The 21,866-nt window shown below is 45.6% G+C and overlaps 1 protein-coding gene across 3 annotated transcripts in view; it reads right to left on the reverse strand.

Annotated features, from left to right (window-relative positions):
* The window catches only part of col4a6 (collagen, type IV, alpha 6), a 172,511-nt gene that overhangs the window by 10,927 nt on the left and 139,718 nt on the right, over positions 1-21,866 (reverse strand). The window contains exons 18-30 of one of the 3 annotated variants that reach the window (XM_054747470.2): positions 15,253-15,322; positions 15,065-15,169; positions 14,825-14,974; positions 14,320-14,364; positions 11,371-11,463; positions 10,978-11,135; positions 10,690-10,872; positions 10,361-10,544; positions 8,639-8,683; positions 5,879-5,950; positions 5,002-5,109; positions 4,638-4,856; positions 3,852-4,010 (exon numbers count right to left, since the gene is read on the reverse strand). In XM_054747470.2, coding sequence (XP_054603445.2) covers positions 3,852-4,010; positions 4,638-4,856; positions 5,002-5,109; positions 5,879-5,950; positions 8,639-8,683; positions 10,361-10,544; positions 10,690-10,872; positions 10,978-11,135; positions 11,371-11,463; positions 14,320-14,364; positions 14,825-14,974; positions 15,065-15,169; positions 15,253-15,322 — 1,591 coding nt within the window. The remainder of the gene's footprint in view (positions 1-3,851; positions 4,011-4,637; positions 4,857-5,001; positions 5,110-5,878; positions 5,951-8,638; positions 8,684-10,360; positions 10,545-10,689; positions 10,873-10,977; positions 11,136-11,370; positions 11,464-14,319; positions 14,365-14,824; positions 14,975-15,064; positions 15,170-15,252; positions 15,323-21,866) is intronic. The other 2 variants (XM_070547980.1, XM_070547979.1) reach the window with 2 other exon arrangements.

Below are 21,866 nucleotides of genomic sequence, written 5' to 3' on the forward strand. Positions count from 1 at the left end.
GTAAAACGGCAGATTTAGAAAATCTGACACTAATTTGAGTTCACACAACGATGTGCTGCGAATGGCAAGGTCCTTTTAAGAGCATGGAGGAGAAAAAATAAGCCTTTGCACTCAGCGCAGCCGTCACAGAGTTAAATAGCAAAAATCTTAGTAAACAAAGTTACTGCTGTTAATTCAGTAAAAAAATGGCGTTGATTAGATGTAAAACTGAAACATGAGGGTTAGGTCTGACTATAAGATCAATAATAAAAAAAGGAAGCACATTTTTTAAGAGAATATTTTGCTTCTGATGAGTTAGAGTCATAGTTTGGAGGAATGTGTTTGAACAAACAGTACCTTACCTGTTGTAGATTGCTCTTTGAACAACCTCAGTTTGGAAAAAAAATGAGCTCTAAATGAAATTTAGTTCACAGCAAGCCTGAGCAGAACCAAACCACAGCTTTAATATATAACATAGCATGGGGATTCATGCAAACTTTTAAATGCTGAAGAACACACAGTTATTTAGTCTGAGCAGAACCTCCCTGAACCGTCTACAGGTGGTTCAGAATGCCTGTGCTCGGCTTCTGACCAAGTCCTCCAAACACACCCACATCACCCAGCTTCACCCAGCTTTTGCTGCTGTGGCCCCCAGACTCTGGAACTCTCTCCCCCTGAGCCTGAGATCAGTGGACTCCTTCAAAAAGCAGCTGAAAACTCACTTGTTCAGGCTGGTTTTGGTGTGACCTTCTTCACCCTCTCCTTGTTCTGCTTTCTCTTTTCCTTTCCTTACATTTTTTAATCACAATTTTTTCTCATTTTAACAATGTTTATTTTTTCTTAATCATTAAAAAATGTTTTTTATATGTTTAATTTTTTTGTTGTTGTGAAGCACCTTGTGATTTTTATCTTGAGAGGTGCTATATAAAAGATCTCTCTCTCTCTCTCTCTCTCTCTCTCTCTCTCTCTCTCTCTCTCTCTCTCTCTCTCTCTCTCTCTCTCTCTCTCACTGATGGAAAATCTCCTTTAGTTTGAAATCCACAACTTGGCAGATCTGCTCAGAACAAATGAGTTAGAGATGTTCGATGTTTATTGTATCGCAACACATTCTCACACCCGAAGCATCAAAAATGAAGCTGGGTGACCAAGCCTTGTGCCAGAGAGTCTTTTTCCGACTGCCGTGGTAAAACGAAGATTTCAAAGAATTTTGAACCTTACTCTCTGATTTAACCTTCCCCTCACCCCCATCCTAACCTTAACCCTTTTGCGCTTGCAAAACTTTGTTTCTAGTTGTAACGTCCCTCTCAAACACGGTTAACGGAAAGTTTAGAACGAGAAACTGGGTTAAGGTTAGGATGGGGTGAGGGGAAGGTTCTATAGCAAGAGGTTACATGTTGGTGAAATGTGTTTTACCACGGGCGTCGCAAACCAATGCTTTCAATCAATCAAAATTTATGAAGCGCTGTTCATACAAATGCAGCTCAAAGCGCTTTACAATATTAAAAACAACCAGACAGCAGTCGGTTTCCCACCCCTCCCACACAGATTCACATAAGAGATCCCCTTTGTATCTCCCTCCTCCCACCCTCAATCCCATCCGAAGCAGATGCAAACTCCCGCACGTGCACACACACGTACACACACACGCACACACGTAATAGAGAAAGGGCCGCTGGCTGAGTGCAGATGTAGTCGGTATAAAGAAGACGAAAACGTCATCAAAGGAGCCAACTGCACCAGGGGCAGCAAGACTGGCAGCAATAGCCTTGCCAAGAGTAGGCACGGGAAGCACCCCGGCCGCCACAGCCTACCGCTGCCCCCAGGGCAGCCAGCCCCCACAGAGGAAACACTAGTTTACTAATAAGACTAAAATAACAAGTTAAGAAACAAATTAAACATAAACAGCTGATAAATAAAAATCTAAATAAAACACAGTGATAAAAGATGACCAAGTAGAAACATAATTAATTTTATAAAATATTGTACAACAAAGTATTAAGACTGGTTTAAACTAATAATTATTACAAGTTAAAATAAATATGTAAGAAAATATGTGTTATTTAATTAAATGAGTAAGTAATAAATAAAATGTATAAAAGATGGTAAAAACAAGCTAATATAGATCAAAATCACTTAAAAGCTATACTAAAAAGGTGAGTCTTGAGCCTGACCTTAAAAAACAAGAACTCGGTAGCCAACGCATTGAAACTCTCAGTTTCTGTGGGAAAAAAAACTCTGCTGCTCCTGTTTCAGGAAGTAGAAGTTTGTCAGAGGAGTGGATTTTGAGTCTTACTCATTGATATTCATGGTGTGCAAACTTATTCCCTCTGCTTAGCTAAGGAACGCGACCACTCTGCTGCCCAGGTTCATTGCAACGCTGATGTTTTATCTTCACAAATAACTCAAGCCTGAATGTGTTGCGCCATGCTGTGGAATTGGTTATGCTAACAGTTAGCTTATATAAGTCGAGACACGCTCCTGATTATATTTGAAAAAAAAAAAAACCAAACAAGTGTTATATTGCCGCTTACACATTAGCGTCGGTACAGTCGGAGCAGGATAGCATCAGTTCAGTCTCAAATACCAATTTCTGCTCCCGTACCTGATTGTACCAGCGCTAATGTGTACGTGGCTAAAGTTTCTCAGTGAACCTCACTTTTAAGCATCACCTGGACACCTTACCATGGGTAGCCGGTAGCTTGTCATTCAAAACTAACGTTTTTCCTACAAACTGAGGTTGTTCCCAGAGCTACCAACAAGTTGGGAAATTTTGATGACATTTCTTTAGAAACCAACTTCCAAAGACTTGAACAGTTGGTTTAAATCCATCTCAAGTCAAGTTCAACTGAGTCTTTGCACTGGGTGTGATGAACTTGTTTTTTCCAAGAACCATGATTTTGCATATTTTAAAGGTGTAATCTGTGGCTTTTCTGTATTCATCAAAAGTCTATTGCAAAGGCTGCAGCTGAAAGCACGGCTACTATATTGTTATTAGCTTTGTCTTGTTGCTTCATTCAAGAAGGCGAAAAGAGTGACAGAAGTCATTGTAAAAATGCTTAGCTGCTAATATTATAACCATGAAAAAAGCAAATGTTAACAGAAATCAGACCAGTTGAATGTACCATCCAAGACTGATCTTTCCCGCTTGATTACACAAAAATATTGTTACTGGACCAAAAAGTCACAGAATGCTGAATTATCTCAAACATGTCTAAAAATAACCAAAACTAACCTGTTTTTAAATAGTAACACTTATGCTACACTGTTGATCTGCCCTATTTATGTACAGTAGATGGGCATTAGCTTGCATAATGATGCAAAATAAAGCAAATCCTGGAGCTTTCGTTGGAGAATAGCAGTTGAAGGTTAAAGGCATGAGTAGCAGAAGCATGCTGGGATCAAAGCAAAGGTTAGAGCGGACAGATAAAGAGGTGAACAATGGACGGAGAGAGAGAGTGTCTCACCTGGGCAGCCTACATCGAATTACCCAAAACCAAGAAGGAAAAGGATGGAGGGATGAGAGGATGCATGGAGATGATGGTGGTGGTGCATGTAGGATAGATATAAGGAGGGAAAAAACAAGGGAACAAGGCGAAAACACAAAGCAAAAGAAGACATTTGTTGGGTGATGAAGAACTTCAATACAACATGGAACATAACGTGCCATCTGATGGAGGATGTGAAAGGAATATGATGAGAAACAGAAGGACGGACTGACACTGGGAAAACTGGAGGGATGAGAGGTAAACAATATTAGATGAAATCAAATGAAAATCATCTTTAATTGAAACTGAACAGCACCAATCTGAAAACCTTCTACAACTCTTGAATAATAACGAAACTCTTGTTAATTTCTTTTTTTTTTTTCTCACCTGGGGGTCCAGCCAGTCCTTTGCTACCGGGAGGGCCAGGCGGACCGGGAACGGCACCAATTGGCTCTCCTGGAATTCCAGGGAGACCAGGAATACCAGGAAACCCATCAACTCCACGCTCTCCCTTCAGACCAAGAACCCCAGGTTGCCCGTCAAAACCTGACACACACAAATAAAGTTTGTTGTGTCTAATATTGCTGCTTCTACCAAAACATTATGGTTAGTTAACAAGTTAGAAACACTAGATGTCTGTTTGTTGTCATTCTTGTTGGAGCTAACGATTCATTCAAGTATTTCTTCACAATTTCTTTCACCATCACCACCAGCATCCCACTGCTCCTGCATGTTGTTTATGGCAACATCAATTTAAATAAATAAACAAGTAAATAAAAATGAATATGAATAGTATTAGGAGTCAGAAATTCAATGACATCTCAACCCATTTATGTTTCATAGAACCATCTTATGTAATAAATTGTATGGTCCAAATGGTCCTTGTTTGTTCAAAACTGCTACCAGGAAGCTGCCATCATAAATAAAATGTTGTATGTCAAAATGATTATCACAAATTTCCTTTAAGTGGGCTACTTTTGTTGTTTCAATAAAGATGCATGCTGAATCTTTAATATTCAGCATGAACGTGAAAGTCCGTGACCAACCATTTTCCAAAAAGAACAACATTACACAGTTCCGTGAACCTCCGGTTTAAAACTAGGTGATCTTATTGTTGATTATTACTATCACTGCTTCATTAAAACATGTCATTTGTTTCCACCTCAGACCCACCAGGTGATCCGGGTGGTCCCAAAGTCCCTGGTTGACCCTTGTCTCCAATTATTCCAAATGTGCCATCCGCTCCGGGAATTCCAGGTGTTGCTCCAAGAATCTCTCCAGGCTGTCCTTTGGGTCCACGGATTCCTGGAACTCCATCCTTCCCTTTGGGTCCATCAAAACTCTGTCCGTGTATACCTGGAATTCCAGGGTCTCCTCTGGGTCCAGGAAAACCTTCAGGAAAGGCACAGAATAAAAAGAACATTGGTACACTCAACACACTGAAATATCAGTAAATCAATATTTGTAATCTTAGCACTGATGTACAACAAATTATAGTTTTGGTTTGTGATGGATGCAAACCCTAACACAGTTTTACCTTGTGGCCCAGGTTGGCCACCAAACCCTGGATCTCCTTTATCTCCTTTGGGGCCATCAAACCCTGGACGTCCAGCGCTTCCTGGGATCCCCAACTGACCCTTAGGGCCTAAAAGAGACACACACTGAACGCTTGAGTTTGAAAATTAGTCTCTAATTCGAATGCCTTCTAACTGCTGGTGGTGGTCAGAGGGACCGGTGGCTCCAGTGCTCGGCAGCCTTGCCTCTGTCAGCGCGCCCCAGGGCAGCTGTGGCTACATCGTTGCTCATCCACACCAGCGCGTGAATGTGTGTGCGAATGACTGATTTTGTTGTAAAGCGTCTTGGGTGTGTGTGTGTGTGTGAGGGTGGGGGGTGTGTGTGGGGGGGATAAGAGAAATACTGCGGAAAGATGCTTGAATTATTTTTAAACGGTCAGGCGTACACTGTGCGACTTTTTCACTTTTTTTTATCCGATTTTCCTCTCGTGCGAGAATCCACGAGATCGGGGCGAGTTTTGCGCTGAGCGTCGTGTAGTATACAGGGGGGTTACGAGAAGCGATTAACACCACGTGACCAGCTACCGATCAGCAATCGTGAGCTCGCACGGACTTCAGGAGTGTTTGAAATTTTGCTCGTTCCTCGTGAAGGTTGAAGCGGCGCAGCGAGTTGCTGCGACCCAAAAAGTACCAGAACCGCTCACGGCGCAAGTGCAGTCATGCATCAACGCCGCTCGCCCGCCATTTCCCTAATGTCATACAACTTTTAAACCTAATTAAAGATCAATAACATAAAGCTTGTACTGTGTAGAGTAAGTCTTGAAAAAAAACCTTTCATCTCTTTCATAACAGAGATCAAAGCGTATACCAGTGAGAAGGTGGACAATATGTGTATGTTACCTGGTGTTCCGGGTACACCTTGAAACCCGGGTTCTCCATCTTCACCAGGTATGGTACATGGCAGCCTATCACCTGGCAGCAGTCACACACAGGTTAATACTCCATTTACAGACTTTATCACAAAAATACAGTGAACACATCAAAACTCAGAATTAAAAATACTGAAATTAGTCACATCTAGGTAATACTTGTGTAAACAAGATAAACAGAAGCTTAAAAGAAACGTATTTAAAAAATCCACATTGTTTCCATTCCTTCATAACTTATACTTTAGTCAGTTTATAAAACATCTTGATTACCATCTAAATTTAGAAAAAACAACAACTCAATTAAAGTTCAAATAAAAAATTGTCTGATGAATTGAAGTATTGATTGCCTGACACTTTCATTCACAAGTGTTTAACTGGATCAGTTTAGAGCTGTTAAATGCTGTTAGTAGCAAACAAATGCATGGCAGATGAAGAAAGGATTGAAACAGTAGACGGTTATGGGCGTTGTCTCTGTGATCAGCTGTTTCCTTCCCAGTGGCCCTGGACCTGGTTAAAAGCATTGAGCAGAAGCAGGGCATTCAAACATGCACCTGGTTTCAGCAGCTTTCGCTGGAAACGGACTCAGAACGAAAACCCTGAGATTCTGGAAGTGGGACAGTTCCACTGGTTTGTCTCGAGTCAGTCATCCATAGGCAGACAAAATGAGCAGAAATGATAGAAATTCTGGGTTGCCAGACGGGCAAAGCTCGTTTTTAATTCCTCCTTGTAAATAGACTTAACCGCTTAGCAGAGGTGTGACCAAGTCACTGCTTTGCAAGTCAGAAGTAAGTCACAAGTCTTTCCAGTCAAGTCTCAAGTCAAGTCCACGTCAAAGACAGCCAAGTCCAAGTCGAGTCCAACTCTTTAACATAGAATTTTCTAGTCATAATCAAGTCATCTGTCCAACTTCAATTTAATGACAATGACAATAAATAAATTCCAGAAATAAAGCTTCTTAAAGCTTCATTTATTTGCTCAAACAAGCAGAAAGTGCAACAGAAACGGATTCTAAACAAAGTGCCGCTGCATTTAACAGTACGGGATCAAAACCAAAAATGATTTGTGATTTTTGTCCATGTCGTGCCATTTTTGTGCTAAAATTTCAAATATTGCCAAGTCATAATCAAATCAACAGATGCAAGTCAATTCAAGTCGCAAGTCACTGGCGTTCAAGTCCAAGTCAAGTCGTAAGTCTTTACAGATTTTATCAAGTCAGAAGTCATTAAAATAATGACTCAAGTCTGACTCGAATCCAAGTCATGTGATTCGAGTCCACACCTTTGCCCCTAAGCATTCCAGCGTCACGTCGGTGGGATTTAATATTTTCTGATGTTAATCTAATTCTGCTTTGAGATCATTAGGATTTCATGTCTTTGTTTTATTTTGTTTTGATCTATGTGAAAAACTTTGTGATTCTATGTCTGTGAGTGTAAGTGCTATAGAAATAAAATGTACTCACTTACAAAACCCCACTGCATTCATTAAACCTGGAAATTAAATCTGCACGTTTGTGTGATATTGATTATTCAGCATGTTCGATAATACCGGCCTACCGATATTATTTGTTGATATTATTAAAATGTAATATCAGAAATTATCCTATCTGTATATCGGTAAAATAGCCTATTTCAAAAATCCCTACAAATATATAAAGTAACAATTTAAATATTTTTCACTTACAATTAAAATTCTATTATTGAATCAAGAAATGTGCTAAAAAAATTTGTACATCTGTCCAATCCAGGGTTTAAATTGTGGGGGAGCTTAGGGGAGTGCGCTTCCCCTAAAAGGGTAATGGGCTAACCTAACCCGAACCCCAAAGCCATCAACTGTCACACCAAGTTTGCTATCATAGAGGCCCTCATACACGCCACGTAGATGGACCGAAACCCCCCTTATCGAGACTGAATGCCCACCCCTCCCCTCGATCCTACAGAGGCTGGACGAGGAGCTCCCCATAAAAACAGAGTGTAATTCGAACCATGGTCCAATCACACTCCCCACCTCATACATAGCCGTGTTACGTTTTGCACTTATCATCTTACTGGGTCCTTTTGACCATTTTTAATGATGCAGATAAAACCAGATGTGAAGCAGGCAGAGGGAGTCCTGTTAGCCTGATCCAGAGAAAAATATGGATTCTAATGCCGGCCCTGACTCAGAGGAAACTTTACATGTTTATAATTATACTTATGGTGGACCACAACCACACAGTTATGAGCCTGTTGCACGCCCCAGAGAGCAGAGGAAAATGTGTTTTTAGAAGCTTTTCTGAATTAGGCCACTTTTAACTCAAAATAAGGGGCCTTCATTTATTGTAAAACAAAAACAAAAAAACACTATAAGTGTTACAAATATTGTCTTTTGGACAGAATTTTATTTGAAATAAAAATAAAATTTGACCTGCAATTTTCTCTTTAAACCCAATGCAAACTCCACAACAGCAAAAATGGTTTCTAAAATGTCATTCGCATGGACCGCTGTGGAGCTTAGGATTGACTGAGTTGTTTTAAGATGTCAGCAATCAGCTTTGGAGAATCCTTTTGCAAGTGACCAAACCTGCAACAATGATCATCTAGTGGAGGAATTGTCATAGGTAAACTCCGCTCCATGGTTTCATTAGGTTTGTTTAGAAGTTGTCTTAGGCATCCACCAGTTTTGTGGGCTAAACCTACACACCCCATTCCAGACTCTGCTCTCTGATTGGTGGTCAAGAAAGTTAGTTACCCACCCGTTCCCTCTCCGGCGTCATAAACCCCTCCACAGCTGTTTTCACCTGGACAGATACACATGCACAACGAAGGTGAGGAAAATGGAGGGATAAGAGATGGAGGGATGGAGGGATAACAGACAGCAGCATACAAAGCCAGTCAGAGACACTTGCATGTGCCAATAAAGCAACGATTAATAAAGAATCAAACAGTAATCGGCAAAGTAGCAGTTTCAGTAAATTAAGTTAGGGCTCATTGGGTTAAGGTAGAAGCCTAATTAAACACATGCTTTAGTGTCAAAAGGGTGCAATTATCATCACCAGGTGAGGGGAGAGAAGGGGGCACAGTGTCACTGAACTGTTGCCTCGTCCTCCCTCAGTCGGAGTGACAATAACTTTTATATGAAAAGCAAAAAAAAAAAAAAAGTAAAAAAATCACTCAAATCAGCTGATCTGCATTAGCATACTGCTGCAAGAGCACACATTCATAGGGAGACGAAGCCAAGCGGCAGCTGGAGATTTGTGATGTTTAGTCTCAGAGAGCAAGAGCTAAAGAGTAAATGAATAAATTCAACGTCGATACAGTGTTGATTTTTCTTTCTTTATTGGCTTACAGACTTTGGAAGGTGGGGTAGACTACAGCCACCCCGGGACACAGAACAAAAAAAATCTACTCTTGGTGTGTTTTCTTTGAGTGAGTTTCACCACATTTAAGGCTTTTATCTGAAATCCATAAAAACAAATGGATTTCTGAAATGCACAGTGTGTTATGCTGTTATTTAAAGGGAAAGCCTTAATAATCTGTGCAGGTTTTCCTGAAAGTACATCGCTTAATGATTTGAAAGGAAGTTCATAATTTCAGAAATTTTCTTCTGTTGATTATCAGTGGAGTGTCTAGAAAACGTTTTTGGGGCACACATTTGGACAAGGGTGGCATGAAAACAGACAGAAATGAAGGAGCCAACATTTTGATGCAACAATTCTTCACTGGACCATCATCTTTTATGGATGTTGTATTATACTGAATGTGAATGAAAGAACAAAAAATAATCAACGCTGTGCAGAGAGCAACAATACCATTGAAAGGAACAGAGCATTTCTCTCTGTAAAATAAAGACCCAACAGGAAACTTGAACCTCGCCTACAGGTGACTCGTAGCTCTGTCAGTCTGACTGATGTCGATGTTCTCTTTTCCTCTGAGACTAAACAGTACAACAGCTGTTGCTTATGTCAGTGTTAAAAATAGCATCATTCTCTATCAATCGGTCCGTTAAAAGAGCATTTTATGGATTATAGATTGTTGTCCACAGAGAAAAGTAACAGAGCACATTGATGGAGACCATTAATCAAATAGTGAATAGTGTGCAGCTGAGGCATGAAGGGCAGGAAGCTGTTAAGCAGAGAAACCCTAACAGGAGGACATGCCGTCCTTTTGGGTCTAAGTTTGACTCGTTCTGCAACAAAGATGGACCCGCACGTGTTTGTCCTGAAGAAATGACCTTCGGTACTTAAAAGATGTTAGGATGCTATGGAAGCTAATGTGCCGGTGCTTGGGTCGGTTGTAATGCCGTGTCAAAAGTGCTCTATAAATAAAGTGGAATGGTATGGTACCCAGATTCTGAACAAAGGTGAGATGGATGTACAGTTGTGACTTCATCCTGTGGGGGGAATGTTTTATAGCATTCTCTCACTCATACACTCTCCAACAACCAAGCGTAGCAGTCTTGTTGCTTCATTACTAACCTTTGGGTCCGGGTAGACCGGGTTGCCCAGGAAATCCAGGCATTCCGGGTTCTCCGGGCTCTCCACGAAGGCCGGGTGCTCCGGCAAAACCAATGCCAGGCTCACCAAGTCCACCAGGCAGACCTTTGGCCCCTGGGAATCCAGGGAAACCTTTCTCTCCAACTGTTCCAACACCTCCATCACCCTGGAGTGGAAATCAAACAAGAAGGAAAGAAAAACAAATAAACAAGCAGAGAAATGATGTCAAGAAGAACGCAAAAGCAGAGAGTAAGAGCCAAAGGTGACAATCTTCATATGAAAAAAACATTTCTTCTGTTACAAATTCTTACTGGGGGTCCTGGAAGTCCTCGGATGCCAGGTAGCCCATCTCTGCCAGGTCTCCCTGTTTCTCCTGTGGGTCCTCTGGGTCCAGGAGCCCCTCGTTCTCCTTTTACTCCAAAATCTAAGTTGGGGTAGTACGGCTCCCCCTTCTCTCCTTTACGACCAAAGAAACCCCTCTCACCAGAACGACCCTGCAGAAAAGACAGAGGACAACTTTCAATAAGACTTCAGGAACTTTGACTCAAGTGTTTTCGGTTGTATGGCTTTCTATTAACGGTAAAGTTAAATGTTCTTACTTGAGGCCCTGGTTCTCCGTTAAAACCAGGAGAGCCGGTGTCACCGGGCTCACCCTTCCGTCCATTGAAGCCGGGGCTGCCATTGACTCCTGGGGGTCCAGGTAGCCCTTTTAACCCCACAGAACCTCCTCCTTGACAGTTACAGTCACCAGGATCACCTGTGAGATAGAGAGGTTCAGAAATGGACCGGAAGACGGGTTGATGGGGTGAATACGGGATGAAAACAAGAGAGAAGAGAATAAACAGCGATTAGAAGTAAAAGTATGGAGAATAAAAATTCAATATTTCTTTGTTTGCTCTACAAAGAGACTGCGTGTGATTTAAGCTTGAACAGAAACCCAAACTAGACACATCAGCTCAACACAAAGTGTCTTTAAAATGATAAATTTGTACCTCTGAAGCCTTTGAACCCAGTGTTTCCCGGAGCTCCTATGCGGCCAGGAGGCCCTGGTAGGCCAGGGATACTAATGGTTTCACCAGGAAAAGCTGCAAGCACACAAACTGGCTAAGTTATAAAAACTAGACGCCAAAATGTTACATTTATTAGCCATTATCAAACACATAGTTCTGTTTTTAGTAGAAATTACACTGTTGAAAATTAAGCTGACTTGCATCTGCTTAGGTATGGATAGCAATTTACCAATGGATATCAAAGGCATGTTCTTGGAGGATCTGCTTTCCTCCAAAACATGCAGTAACATCTACTTATTTTGAGCACAGATGCGGGATTTGATTAAACCAATGCAAGAGCAGCTGAGTTTTACAGTGTAAAATCTGGGTTAGTTTTCTCCATTCTTCCATAAGGTTTGAGCTGCTGGCGCAAGATGAGAGGCTCCTTTTAAAAAGCATTGAAGTCAAGTTATTTATTTTACATTGTATTGTAACATAAACAGAAATGTTTTTGGCAAGAACCAAGTCACTGATTTTACATAGATTGCAGAGGCTGAGAGCTACTTGTCACTAGCTACTTGCAGTGTTTAACTGGTTGTCACCTATGGGCCCCTTCACACAGAATCAAAACCTCCCTGTGAAGTTTAACAACAGGTTGGTCTGCAGATGGATGTTTTCAGCAGGGTTTTCTGGTGCAGTGTGATCGAAAAGTATTTGCTCCCTTGCAGTTTTCTTCTGATTTTGCTCTAAAAACAACAGCTTATGCCCATTGTGAAGCAGTTTAAAAACATGGTGCCAAGCGTTGTGGTGGTGTGATGGTCTGGGGAAGCTTTGCTCATGCCCTGGGTTCTCCACAGCACTTGAATGGGAAAAAAAGTGCGGGTATTCCCCTTAAGCTTGGTTTATGCTTGACGCATTTATTTTCCGCGCGGTGATGCAGCTCGCGGATGGAACGCACTTCACAACTCGCAGCGTTTATGGTTCATGCGGCTCGTCTCTGCGGTGAGCCAATATTCTCCCAAACTGAACGGGGCAGCATGGAGCTCTACGGCATGCATCCAACATTACACCATAGTAGAAGTAGAAATGACTGTTGTTTACAACATGGCATTCCAGCATTTTTAACAGCGTTCTCGTCTTTTCCGATAGTGCGAGCTATTTCTCTCCAATAATTATTAACAATCACGGTGATCTCTGAGAGCTGAATCATACAAATGTCTGTATTTACGAACCTCTGCCATACTAGTTCTTGCCAGTACGCCATGTTTTTCCGCGTCCGACCATCCGCGTGTTTAGAAAATTTCCTAGGTGTGCGGTGCGGAAAGTTTGGGCCGTGCGGAGGCGCGGTGGAGGGGCGTGGTTGGTAAAATGATGCAATTTTGTCGTGCGGAGCCGTGCGGACCTCGCAGATACGTCAAGCATAAATCAACCCTTAGAAAGAGGTCACGCAGGGTAACATGGATGGCTGTGGTTTACCTGAAGATGGACAGATTTTCTTTAAGTGATTTCAGAGAGGTCTGCACAGTGGTACAGTGGTTGGTGCTGTTGCCTTGCAGCAATGAGGTCCTGGGTTCACATCGTGGCCTGGGGAATGCTTACATAGAGCTGAAGTTTGCATGTTCTCCCTGTGCATGCGTGGGTTCTCTCCGGGTACTCCGGTTTCCTCCCACGGCCCAAAAATATAACTGTCAGGTTGATTGGTCTCTCTAAATTATCCTTAGGTGTGTGTGCATGGTTGTTTGCTTTGTATGTCTCTGTGTTGCCTGGCAATGGACTGGCAACATGTCCAAGGTGTACCTCACCTGTTTGCCTGAAGACAGCTTCAGATAGGCTGGAGACAGTTTGAAAGACAACCATAGATTTCATGGTCCATGTCCAATGACTGAACTCTGCCTATGTGTCGTGGCCAGACTAACATACATATGGCGTGACAGGCTAAGTTATCATAAACATTTGATAAAAGTCGTTGCTACCAAGAGAGCAACATCTAGGTATCAGGGTTACTGAGCAATTCCTTTTTCAATCAGTACCAGGTTGATTTGGATCGCTTTCATCTCTCAATAAAATAAATGAAAAACTGTATTTATTATGTACCCATTTAATCTTTATGCTATGAAGCTTACTTGCAGATCTGAAACATTTTAGTGGCAAAAAACATACAAAAAAAACTGTTTTCTGCATTCAGATTGCCTTCACTTCGAAGGTTCTCTGAATCTGTGGCACTCCGGTAATGCTTCAATGGAACATGTTGGTAGTAGAAGGCTTTTAATTGGTCCGATAAGTAAAATATTAACTACTGATGTTTATTTCCATCTTGCTGTAGTTTGTGTGTGGGTTTTGGGAGGGGAGGGGATGGGCCATGTGATATCAGATTGGGCATGACAATGATAACGATGCAGCAGGGGGTGTTTAACTGAAGAAGAGATGCTATGTAGGTGGTTTGGTCAATTTAACATGGTGTAGAAGTGTAGGCAAATTCACATAGTGTCAGTAAATATCGGTTATCAGCCATATTAGCAGTAAAAATATCAAACATCAATATTAGCCCAACTTTTCAAATTGGTGCCCAGTTCTAATCCAGTGTGAAAAAGCCCAGAACACTTCATAAATGATGATTCACTATAAACGTTCAGTATGATGCTAATCCCAGAGTGCGTAATGCAGCTCCCCAGTGCTGAACCGTCATGTAAAACCAGTGAAGTTTGTTTGCAGCAAATGACACCTTGTGGCCAGAGACAAGAAAAGATACTTGGAGTAGAGAGTCACTCCTATCCAAGTCTGAAGCTTGTAACAGCCTGCTTTTTGGCTTGATACAACTCCCTGCAAAGAGTACAGCGCAAGTTAAGTATTGCAAGATGAAAGAGGTTGTTTTGAATTTTGCGATGAGCGGCTGAACATTGCCATGGTGCTTGCAGGGATTATGGCTGCATGGAGGATACCTGTAGAACTAACCTGTGGGCCTGAACGGGTACGGAGGATAGATGATGCAGGGCTCGCCTTGGAGGACAGCAAATTCAGACAGCTGTTACGTTTTAACTTTTGCTTCTTCCTTGCCCTATAGTCTTACCAATAATTGGGCTTTCAGCCTAAGAAAATTGTCCACTTTAATGCAGCAAAATGCACATCTGTTGCAGCTGTGCTGAAGAATTAAGAAAGCAAAGCCAAATAAAGAATCATGGTTTTAATTTAATTGGGGGTTTTTTCAGCCAATTTGAGGTCATAATGACCCCATGGAATTCACATGAAGGAAGTTTTACTCACCAATATTTTTCAATATGGCTTCAAATTCAATTTGAAGATAAAATACAACAAAAAGACATTAAACTTATACAAAACCTATTCTCCTGCTTATATTGAAGACCCGCTTTAGGTCCTTCTAATACGTTGCATTGGTCTTTAAAAAACTTTTGATGGCAGGGACCAGGAAGTTTTAACACTCGGCTTTATGTAAGCATACCAGAACGGCCCTTCAGTCCGGGAGGGCCAGCACGTCCCGGGAGTCCAGGGGCACCTGGGAGTCCTTTAGGGCCATAGCTTTCAGAGCCAGGGTTACCCTTCTCTCCTTTTGGGCCAATGTTACCAGGAAAACCAGGGGCTCCAGGAGGACCTGTGTGCATGAAATCGAGACAGAATTTGGTGTTTTCTTTAAATTATTATTATAATTTGGAACTTTATTAAGTGCTGATTTATTTACTACCTATAACAAAACGGCCCGGAGGGCCTAGTTTGCCGGGGAATCCCGAAGGTCCCTGTTCACCAGGAACACCAGAGAGACCACTAAAACCTGGGTCCCCTGGGGGTCCTGCAACCAGTAACAGGAAAAACGATCATTAGTTCCATATTAAAATAGGATGTTAGACAGTAGATGCAAATGAAACCATTTACCTCTAACATAACTGTTAATTTCACCGAGGTAGGTTGGCGGTCCTTCAGGCCCGGGGTCACCTTGTTCTCCCTTATGAGGGAGTCAGAGCACAATACCACATTAGAAAATGAACAAAAATCAGACCTAAAACTTCACAAACTAAAACATATGATAACTGATGGATTAAAAAAAGAAAAATAAATACCCAATTGGGACTTTAAAAAATATTTCCACAAAATAAGTGAGCCTTATGCCACTATAAGCTAAAAAGGGAGCTAATGCTTGCCTATCTGCAAAAATAAATCAATACATTTAGATTTTTACCAACTCAAAATTATCACAGCTAAACTTTAGGTTGCTGTCGTAACACCGGTTCTCTGAGTAACAGGAGTGAGATGTCTCACTATGGGATACGCCCCTCCGCGGATTCCCCAGAAGCACTTATCTCAATACGCCAATCCTGATTGGCCAGTGACCGTGACGTACGCGTCCCCCTGCTACTATAAGTAGCAAGCGTCCCAACGTACGCACTATTCAAGATAAACACCTCTTCTCGCTTCGCCCAGCAAGAAGGGTTGTCTGGTGAGACATCTCACTCATGTTACTCAGAGAACCGGGGTTACGACAGTAACCTAAAGTTCTCTTTCTTAACATTCGTTTCGATGTCTCACTATGGGATATGGAGACTCCCGTATTGCCAGACAGCTTATCCAGCGATCACCAACCTACAGGGATACGTCTTGGCCCGCCAAAGACCCCACACTCAGAATCGTGTGAGTCATTGCAGGGACCGAAACATCAAGCTTATAGAAGCGTGCAAATGCAAGTGGAGAAGCCCAACTTGCTGCAGCACAAATCTCCTGGATTGACAGCCCCCGAAAAAGGGCCCAAGAAGCAGACAGACCCCTAGTAGAATGGGCCCTGAGCCCAACAGGAGCCTGAATGCCCTGACAGGAGTTAGCCATAGCAATAGCCTCCACAATCCAGTGGGAAAGCCTCTGCTTTGTGACGGGTTTCCCCTTACGAGGCCCACCCCATGACACAAAAAGCTGGTCCCCCCTGCGAAGGTTCTCCGTCCGATTCAATACTCCTTGAGCGCGCGAATCGGACACAGCTTGTGCCACCGCTCCTCCTCAGGAGAGGAGAAGGGTGGCGGGTAGAAAGCTGTGAGGATAATAGGAGAAAAGGAGTCCACCACCTTAGGCACAAAGGCAGGGTTGGGCTTCAGGGACACCTTCATGTCACCTGGTGCAAACTGGGTGCAGGATGGGTGCACAGAGAGAGCCTGTAAGTCACTAACTCGCTTTGCAGATACCAAAGCCAGGAGTAACACCACCTTAAAAGACAGGATCTTAAGGTCCAGGCCGTCCATAGGTTCAAATGGAGGCCAGGAGAGGGCCGACAGCACCAAGGACAGATCCCATGAGGGCACCAGGGGTCGAGACACAGGGAGAAGCCTGCGCGCGCCCCTCATGAAGCTACACACCAGGAGGTGTTGACCTGCCAGTTTCTTCCCAAAACCCAAGTGTCGGGCGGAAATGGCTGCTAGGTACACTTTAATGGTGGAGAAAGCCTTCTTCCCATCCAACAAGTCTTGCAGGAAAGACAGAATGACGTTCACCGGGCATTGGAAGGGTGAGACCTCCCTGCCCTGACACCAGGCTTCAAACACCCTCCATTTACAGTCATATAGGGACCTAGTGGAGGGGGCCCTAGCATTCTGAATGGTTCGAATGACTGCCTGGGGAAGCTCTGCTGACACTAGCCCGCACCCCTGAGGGGCCAGGCCCACAGGGCCAGCCGTTCTGGATGAGGGTGGAAGATCGAGCCTCCCGCTTGGGACACCAGGTCCCTGCGAAGCGGAAGTTTCCAAGGTTGGCCCTCCAGGAGCTGGAAAATGTCCGCCACCCAATGCATGGCTGGCCAGTATGGGGCCACCAGAATGAGAGTGTGGAGCTGGGTTCGTACCCTCAGCAAGGTGGGTGGTATCAGGGCCACTGGGGGAAAAGCGTAAAGCAGTCCCCGTGGCCAGTCGTGCGCCAGCGCGTCCACGCCGAGTGGAGCGTCTCGGTCGCGCAGAGGACAGTGAGCATTCTCCTTGGAGGCAAAAAGATCCACTACGGCTGTGCCGAACCGGATCCAAATCTGTTCCAACACTGCTAGATGCAGGCTCCAATCCCCGTACAGGGGTGTCCCTCTGGACAACAGAAACGCCCCCCGATTCAGAACACCCGGGACATGGGTGGCTCTGATTGAGAGGAGATGCCTGCTGCACCATAGGATCAGTCTGCGTGCCAGCGTGTGTAACCGCATGGAGCGCAGCCCCCCCTGGTGGTTTATATATGCCACAGTCATGGTGTTGTCTATTCTCACTAGGACATGATGGCCGGAGAGAAAAGGCAGGAAGCGCCTCAGGGCTAGAAAGACCGCGAGGAGTTCCAGATAATTTATGTTTGTCCCCCAGAGCTCTCTGCTCCACACACCCCTGACAGAGCGACCCTCCAGGAGCCCCCCCCCCCACCAACCTGACAGGCTCGCATCTGTCGTGACCACTTTCCTCACGAGAACCAACCCCAAAGGCACTCCCTGTGCCAAGAGGGAGGAGTGACGCCAACAGCGGAGCGCCGCGACGCACGCTGCAGAGACCGTCACCCTGCACGCTCTGTGGCGCACTGGAGAGAGACCCAGAGAAGCCACCCAGCATTGAGAATCTCTCATGTGTAGACGGCCGAGTGGTACCACTGAAATAGCCGACGCCATGAGACCCAAAAGCCTGAGGCATAACGCAAACCGCACCGAACTGTGTAGGCGGAAGCGCGCCAGGCAGAACGAGAGCGCGTTCACGCGCGGTGCCGAGAGACGGGCCGTGAACGCCCCTGAGTCCAGATTCAGACCTAGAAAGGTTATTTTCTGGGAGGGGAGTAAAGCGCTATTCTGCCAGTTTATTCTGAAACCCAGACCACACAAGTGAGGGATCACAACCAGCGTGTTTGACGCTGCCTCCTCTCTGGACCGTGCCAGCAGGAGCCAGTCGTCTAAATACGTGGCCAGCCGAATGCCCCTCCCTCTCAGAGGGGCGATCGCCACCTCCGTACACCCGACAAACACCCTCGGGCTCAGCGAGAGGCCGAATGGGAGCACGGTGTATTCGTAACACACTCCCTGAAAGGCAAACCTCAGAAATTTCCTGTGTGGAGGGTACACGGGAATATGAAAGTATGCGTCCCTCAGGTCGATTGAGGTGAACCAGTTGCTCTGGTGAATCAGACGCAAAAGGGATGAGAGCGTGAGTATTTTGAATTTGTACTTTCTGAGGCATCGGTTCAGGGCCCTCAGATCCAGGATCGGGCGAATCCCGGTCCCTCCCCGCTTCGGGACCAGGAAGTACCTGGAGTAGAAACCGCTCTGAGACCGATCGGGAGGCACAATGCATATCGCTCCCTTCTCCAGCAGGGAGGAGATTTCTCCCTGAAGGATGTGAGCTGACGACCCCTGGGCGTGGGAGAACACTACGCCGGAGAATCGAGGAGGAACAGAAGCGAATTGGAGCCTGTAACCCCTCGAAATAGTTCTCAGCACCCAACGTGAAGCAGAAACCACTGTCCATTCCTCCATGTGAGTGGAGAGCGGTGACACAGCCGTGACACATGGAGCAGCAGCTCCCTCCAGAGGTTGTGGGGCAGCGGTGCTCGTGGCAGCCACTGCGCATGCGCGGGGGCTTTGTGCTTTGACGGCCCAGGCGTACGGGGACGACCCGTGGCTGGCGGGAAAGTCCGCCAGGGGCCGCCCCCGCCTGGAACCGCTCATGGGTGACATTTTTATTGATTTTTGCTGCGCCCTTGACATCTTGTCTGGATGCGACAGCGAACCTTTTAATGCTCCTTGAGCGTGACATGTTTGTGAAAAACAATGTGAGTGCTTGTGACGTGTGTTTTGAGCCGGGACCGCCGGCTGCACGTCCTGGCCCCACCATGGACCGCTCGGGAACTCTGCCGGAGGGGTTCCGTGAGGGGGGGGAGAAAGCACCATGGCAACATCGAACAGGAGGAGCTGGCGAACGGGGAACCGCCAGCTGCAGCGTCGGGAGGGAAGAACTCCGACAGGCTGCCCACTTCTTCCTCCTCACCTGCTGACCGCCGTGTCTGGTGGATTGTCCCGGCGGCGGAGCAGCTTGGTTGCCGGATCCATGAGGCCAAACTGGTCGAGGCTCTGAGCCCGAAGTAGCTGGTTGGACAGCTTGAGGCTTCGGGCGCTTTGGGATCCGGAACTGAGGCTGGGCTCGGGCAGCTGCCTGAGGCAGGTTCGGCCGAGCCGGCAGCGCCGGTGAGGGTTTACGGGGAAGGCAGAGATGAAGGGCTTCATCCTCTTTCTTTTTGGCCGCACACCGTTGCTGCATTGATGCCAGGGTAGAGCCAAAATGCCTTCAGGCACGATTGGCATGTCCAAAATGTCCTCCTTCTCTGGTGAGGTTCAGCCATCGTGCACGTTCCTGAAGCACCATCATGCCCATAGCTTTAGCCGTAGCATGGACCGCACAGCGCTGCACACGCAGGCAGATGTCGGACAGTACGGTGATTTCCTCCCACACCTCCGGGTCCGGCTTCATATTCATGTCCTCACTGAGCTCGGCTTGGTACGCCGAGAGCATGGAGGAGACATTCAAAGCTCGGACCGAGATGGCGGCAGCCTTGTACGCCCTCTCGTTCAGCGCTGACTGGAAGCGGTCCGCCTTCGCAGGGAGAGCGGGAGGCCTGGAGGAAGTCGCCGAGAGCCGTGGGTGCAGGTGGGCTGCAACCAGCGGTTCCATCGGCGGCATGCGAAGCATGCCAGCCTTCTCAATCCCTTCGAAGTCCAGCGAGGAGGCTCCTTGGACAGGAGACCTGGAGCTGAACGGGTGTTTGTCCCAGGAGGACCTCACTTCTTGGAGTAGCTCCGGTGTCGGTACAGGATCTGCTCGGGTGCAAGATCGGCTAGGGGTCCGTCGACTGCCGATGACGTCTAAGTAGTTGATTGGCTGAACATGAACCTCACGGAATTACGTAACCACGTTACGTTGTTATCACGTTACGTTGGTCCAGGCAAATCTTTCTATTGGAAAGATGGACAACTTTAACAAAGAAATCCATCATTACCTCTTTGAAAATACACTTTTAGCATAGAACTGCATGTATATTAGGGCTGAACGATTAACTGCATGTGCAATTAAATTGCGATGTGACAAAAGGAGATTTTCTAATCTCAAAGGCTGCAATTTGGCAGCGAGTGGTTAGCGCAATGCTAATATACATATAAAACCCACAGGAATGCTAATGCTAATATCGCCGATTACATTATTGCAAATAATGAATTAGAAACGTGCCAAATGATTACATTTGGAGTCTAATAGAAAGTAAAAATACCATCAATCAAATAAGTACAGACAGGTATTTTAGTAAAGCCAGAAAACTTTTAACTCCAGAGTTTTAGCTAGCAGCTATGAGCGTAACTGAACTACTCATGGACAAGATGTCAAAAACTCTAAACACAAAATACTTAAATAAACGGGACACACTTCTTTCCTGCAAATACAATTTCACAGGTGCTGCTAATACCTATGATTCTTCAAGGGATGTGCTCAAAGAGGAGTTCAACATTATGAATAAAATAGTGTTTTATTTTACAAATACCATTATTAACACAAACTTACGTCTTAAGAAACATTATTTTAATAACGAAACTGCTAAATTCTTTCCAACAGTATAGATGTGTAGTGTATTTTGTCCGAGTGGGTTTGCCGTACTTTGACGTCATCGGCAGTCGAAGGACCCCGAGCCGATCTTGCACCCGAGCAGATACTGTACCGACACCGGGAAGGCGGGAAGGAGTGGCTTTGCCGCCCTCGTGGCCTGAGGCAGCTTCTTTCCCTCGTAGCGGGATCTGACAGCCTCAGTGACCACGGTGGGCCAAGGGATGTTGAGCCTGGTCGCAGCGCGTCGGCAGACTGACTGCATGTCCAGGTGGGCGGCCGGAGAAGCCGCTCCATCCCTGGGAGAGGACGGAAAGCTAGGCATGGGGCCCTGAGCGATGGGGAGAAAGACGTCGTTCTCCTCTGAAATGAGGAGTTCCGAGGTGTCCTCATCGTCTCCGTAGTCCAACTCCAACACGTCCTCGGCGGGGTGGCTCGGACCGGCCAGTTCGAGCTGTGGGGCCCCAGCTGAGTTCGGCACACGGTTCCGGCTCCAGGAGGACATGTTCGCTGGCGTCCCCAGGCGGTGGCCCAGGGGCCGGCAGGCAAGGGTCCTTCCCCGACAGGCTAGCTTGGCGCGCTAGCCGCCGGCGAAGGCTCTTCGGGGTGAAGCAAGCGCAGCTCTCACATGACCCGGTGACTTCCAATGCCAGCTGGGCGTGTTCCAGCCCGAGGCAGCTCGAGCAGACCCTGTGCGGGTCTTTGCTTGAGATTTTGTTCCCACAGGTACAGAGGCGAGCTCCTGCGCCGTCGACTCCTCTGGTGGGAGGAGCGGCTTCCATGTTGGCTAACTGGTGTGTTAGCATAGAACGAACAGATGCACTGGAGTGTGAAGCTGCTCGTTATACCCCGAGCCTATGGTGGAGGTCAGGACAGAAGGACGGTAAGTTAACGTTCGGCGACGGAGAG

The sequence above is a fragment of the Nothobranchius furzeri genome, chromosome 2 (assembly GCF_043380555.1).
Source record: "Nothobranchius furzeri strain GRZ-AD chromosome 2, NfurGRZ-RIMD1, whole genome shotgun sequence".
In the NCBI taxonomy this organism is placed as follows: domain Eukaryota; kingdom Metazoa; phylum Chordata; class Actinopteri; order Cyprinodontiformes; family Nothobranchiidae; genus Nothobranchius; species Nothobranchius furzeri.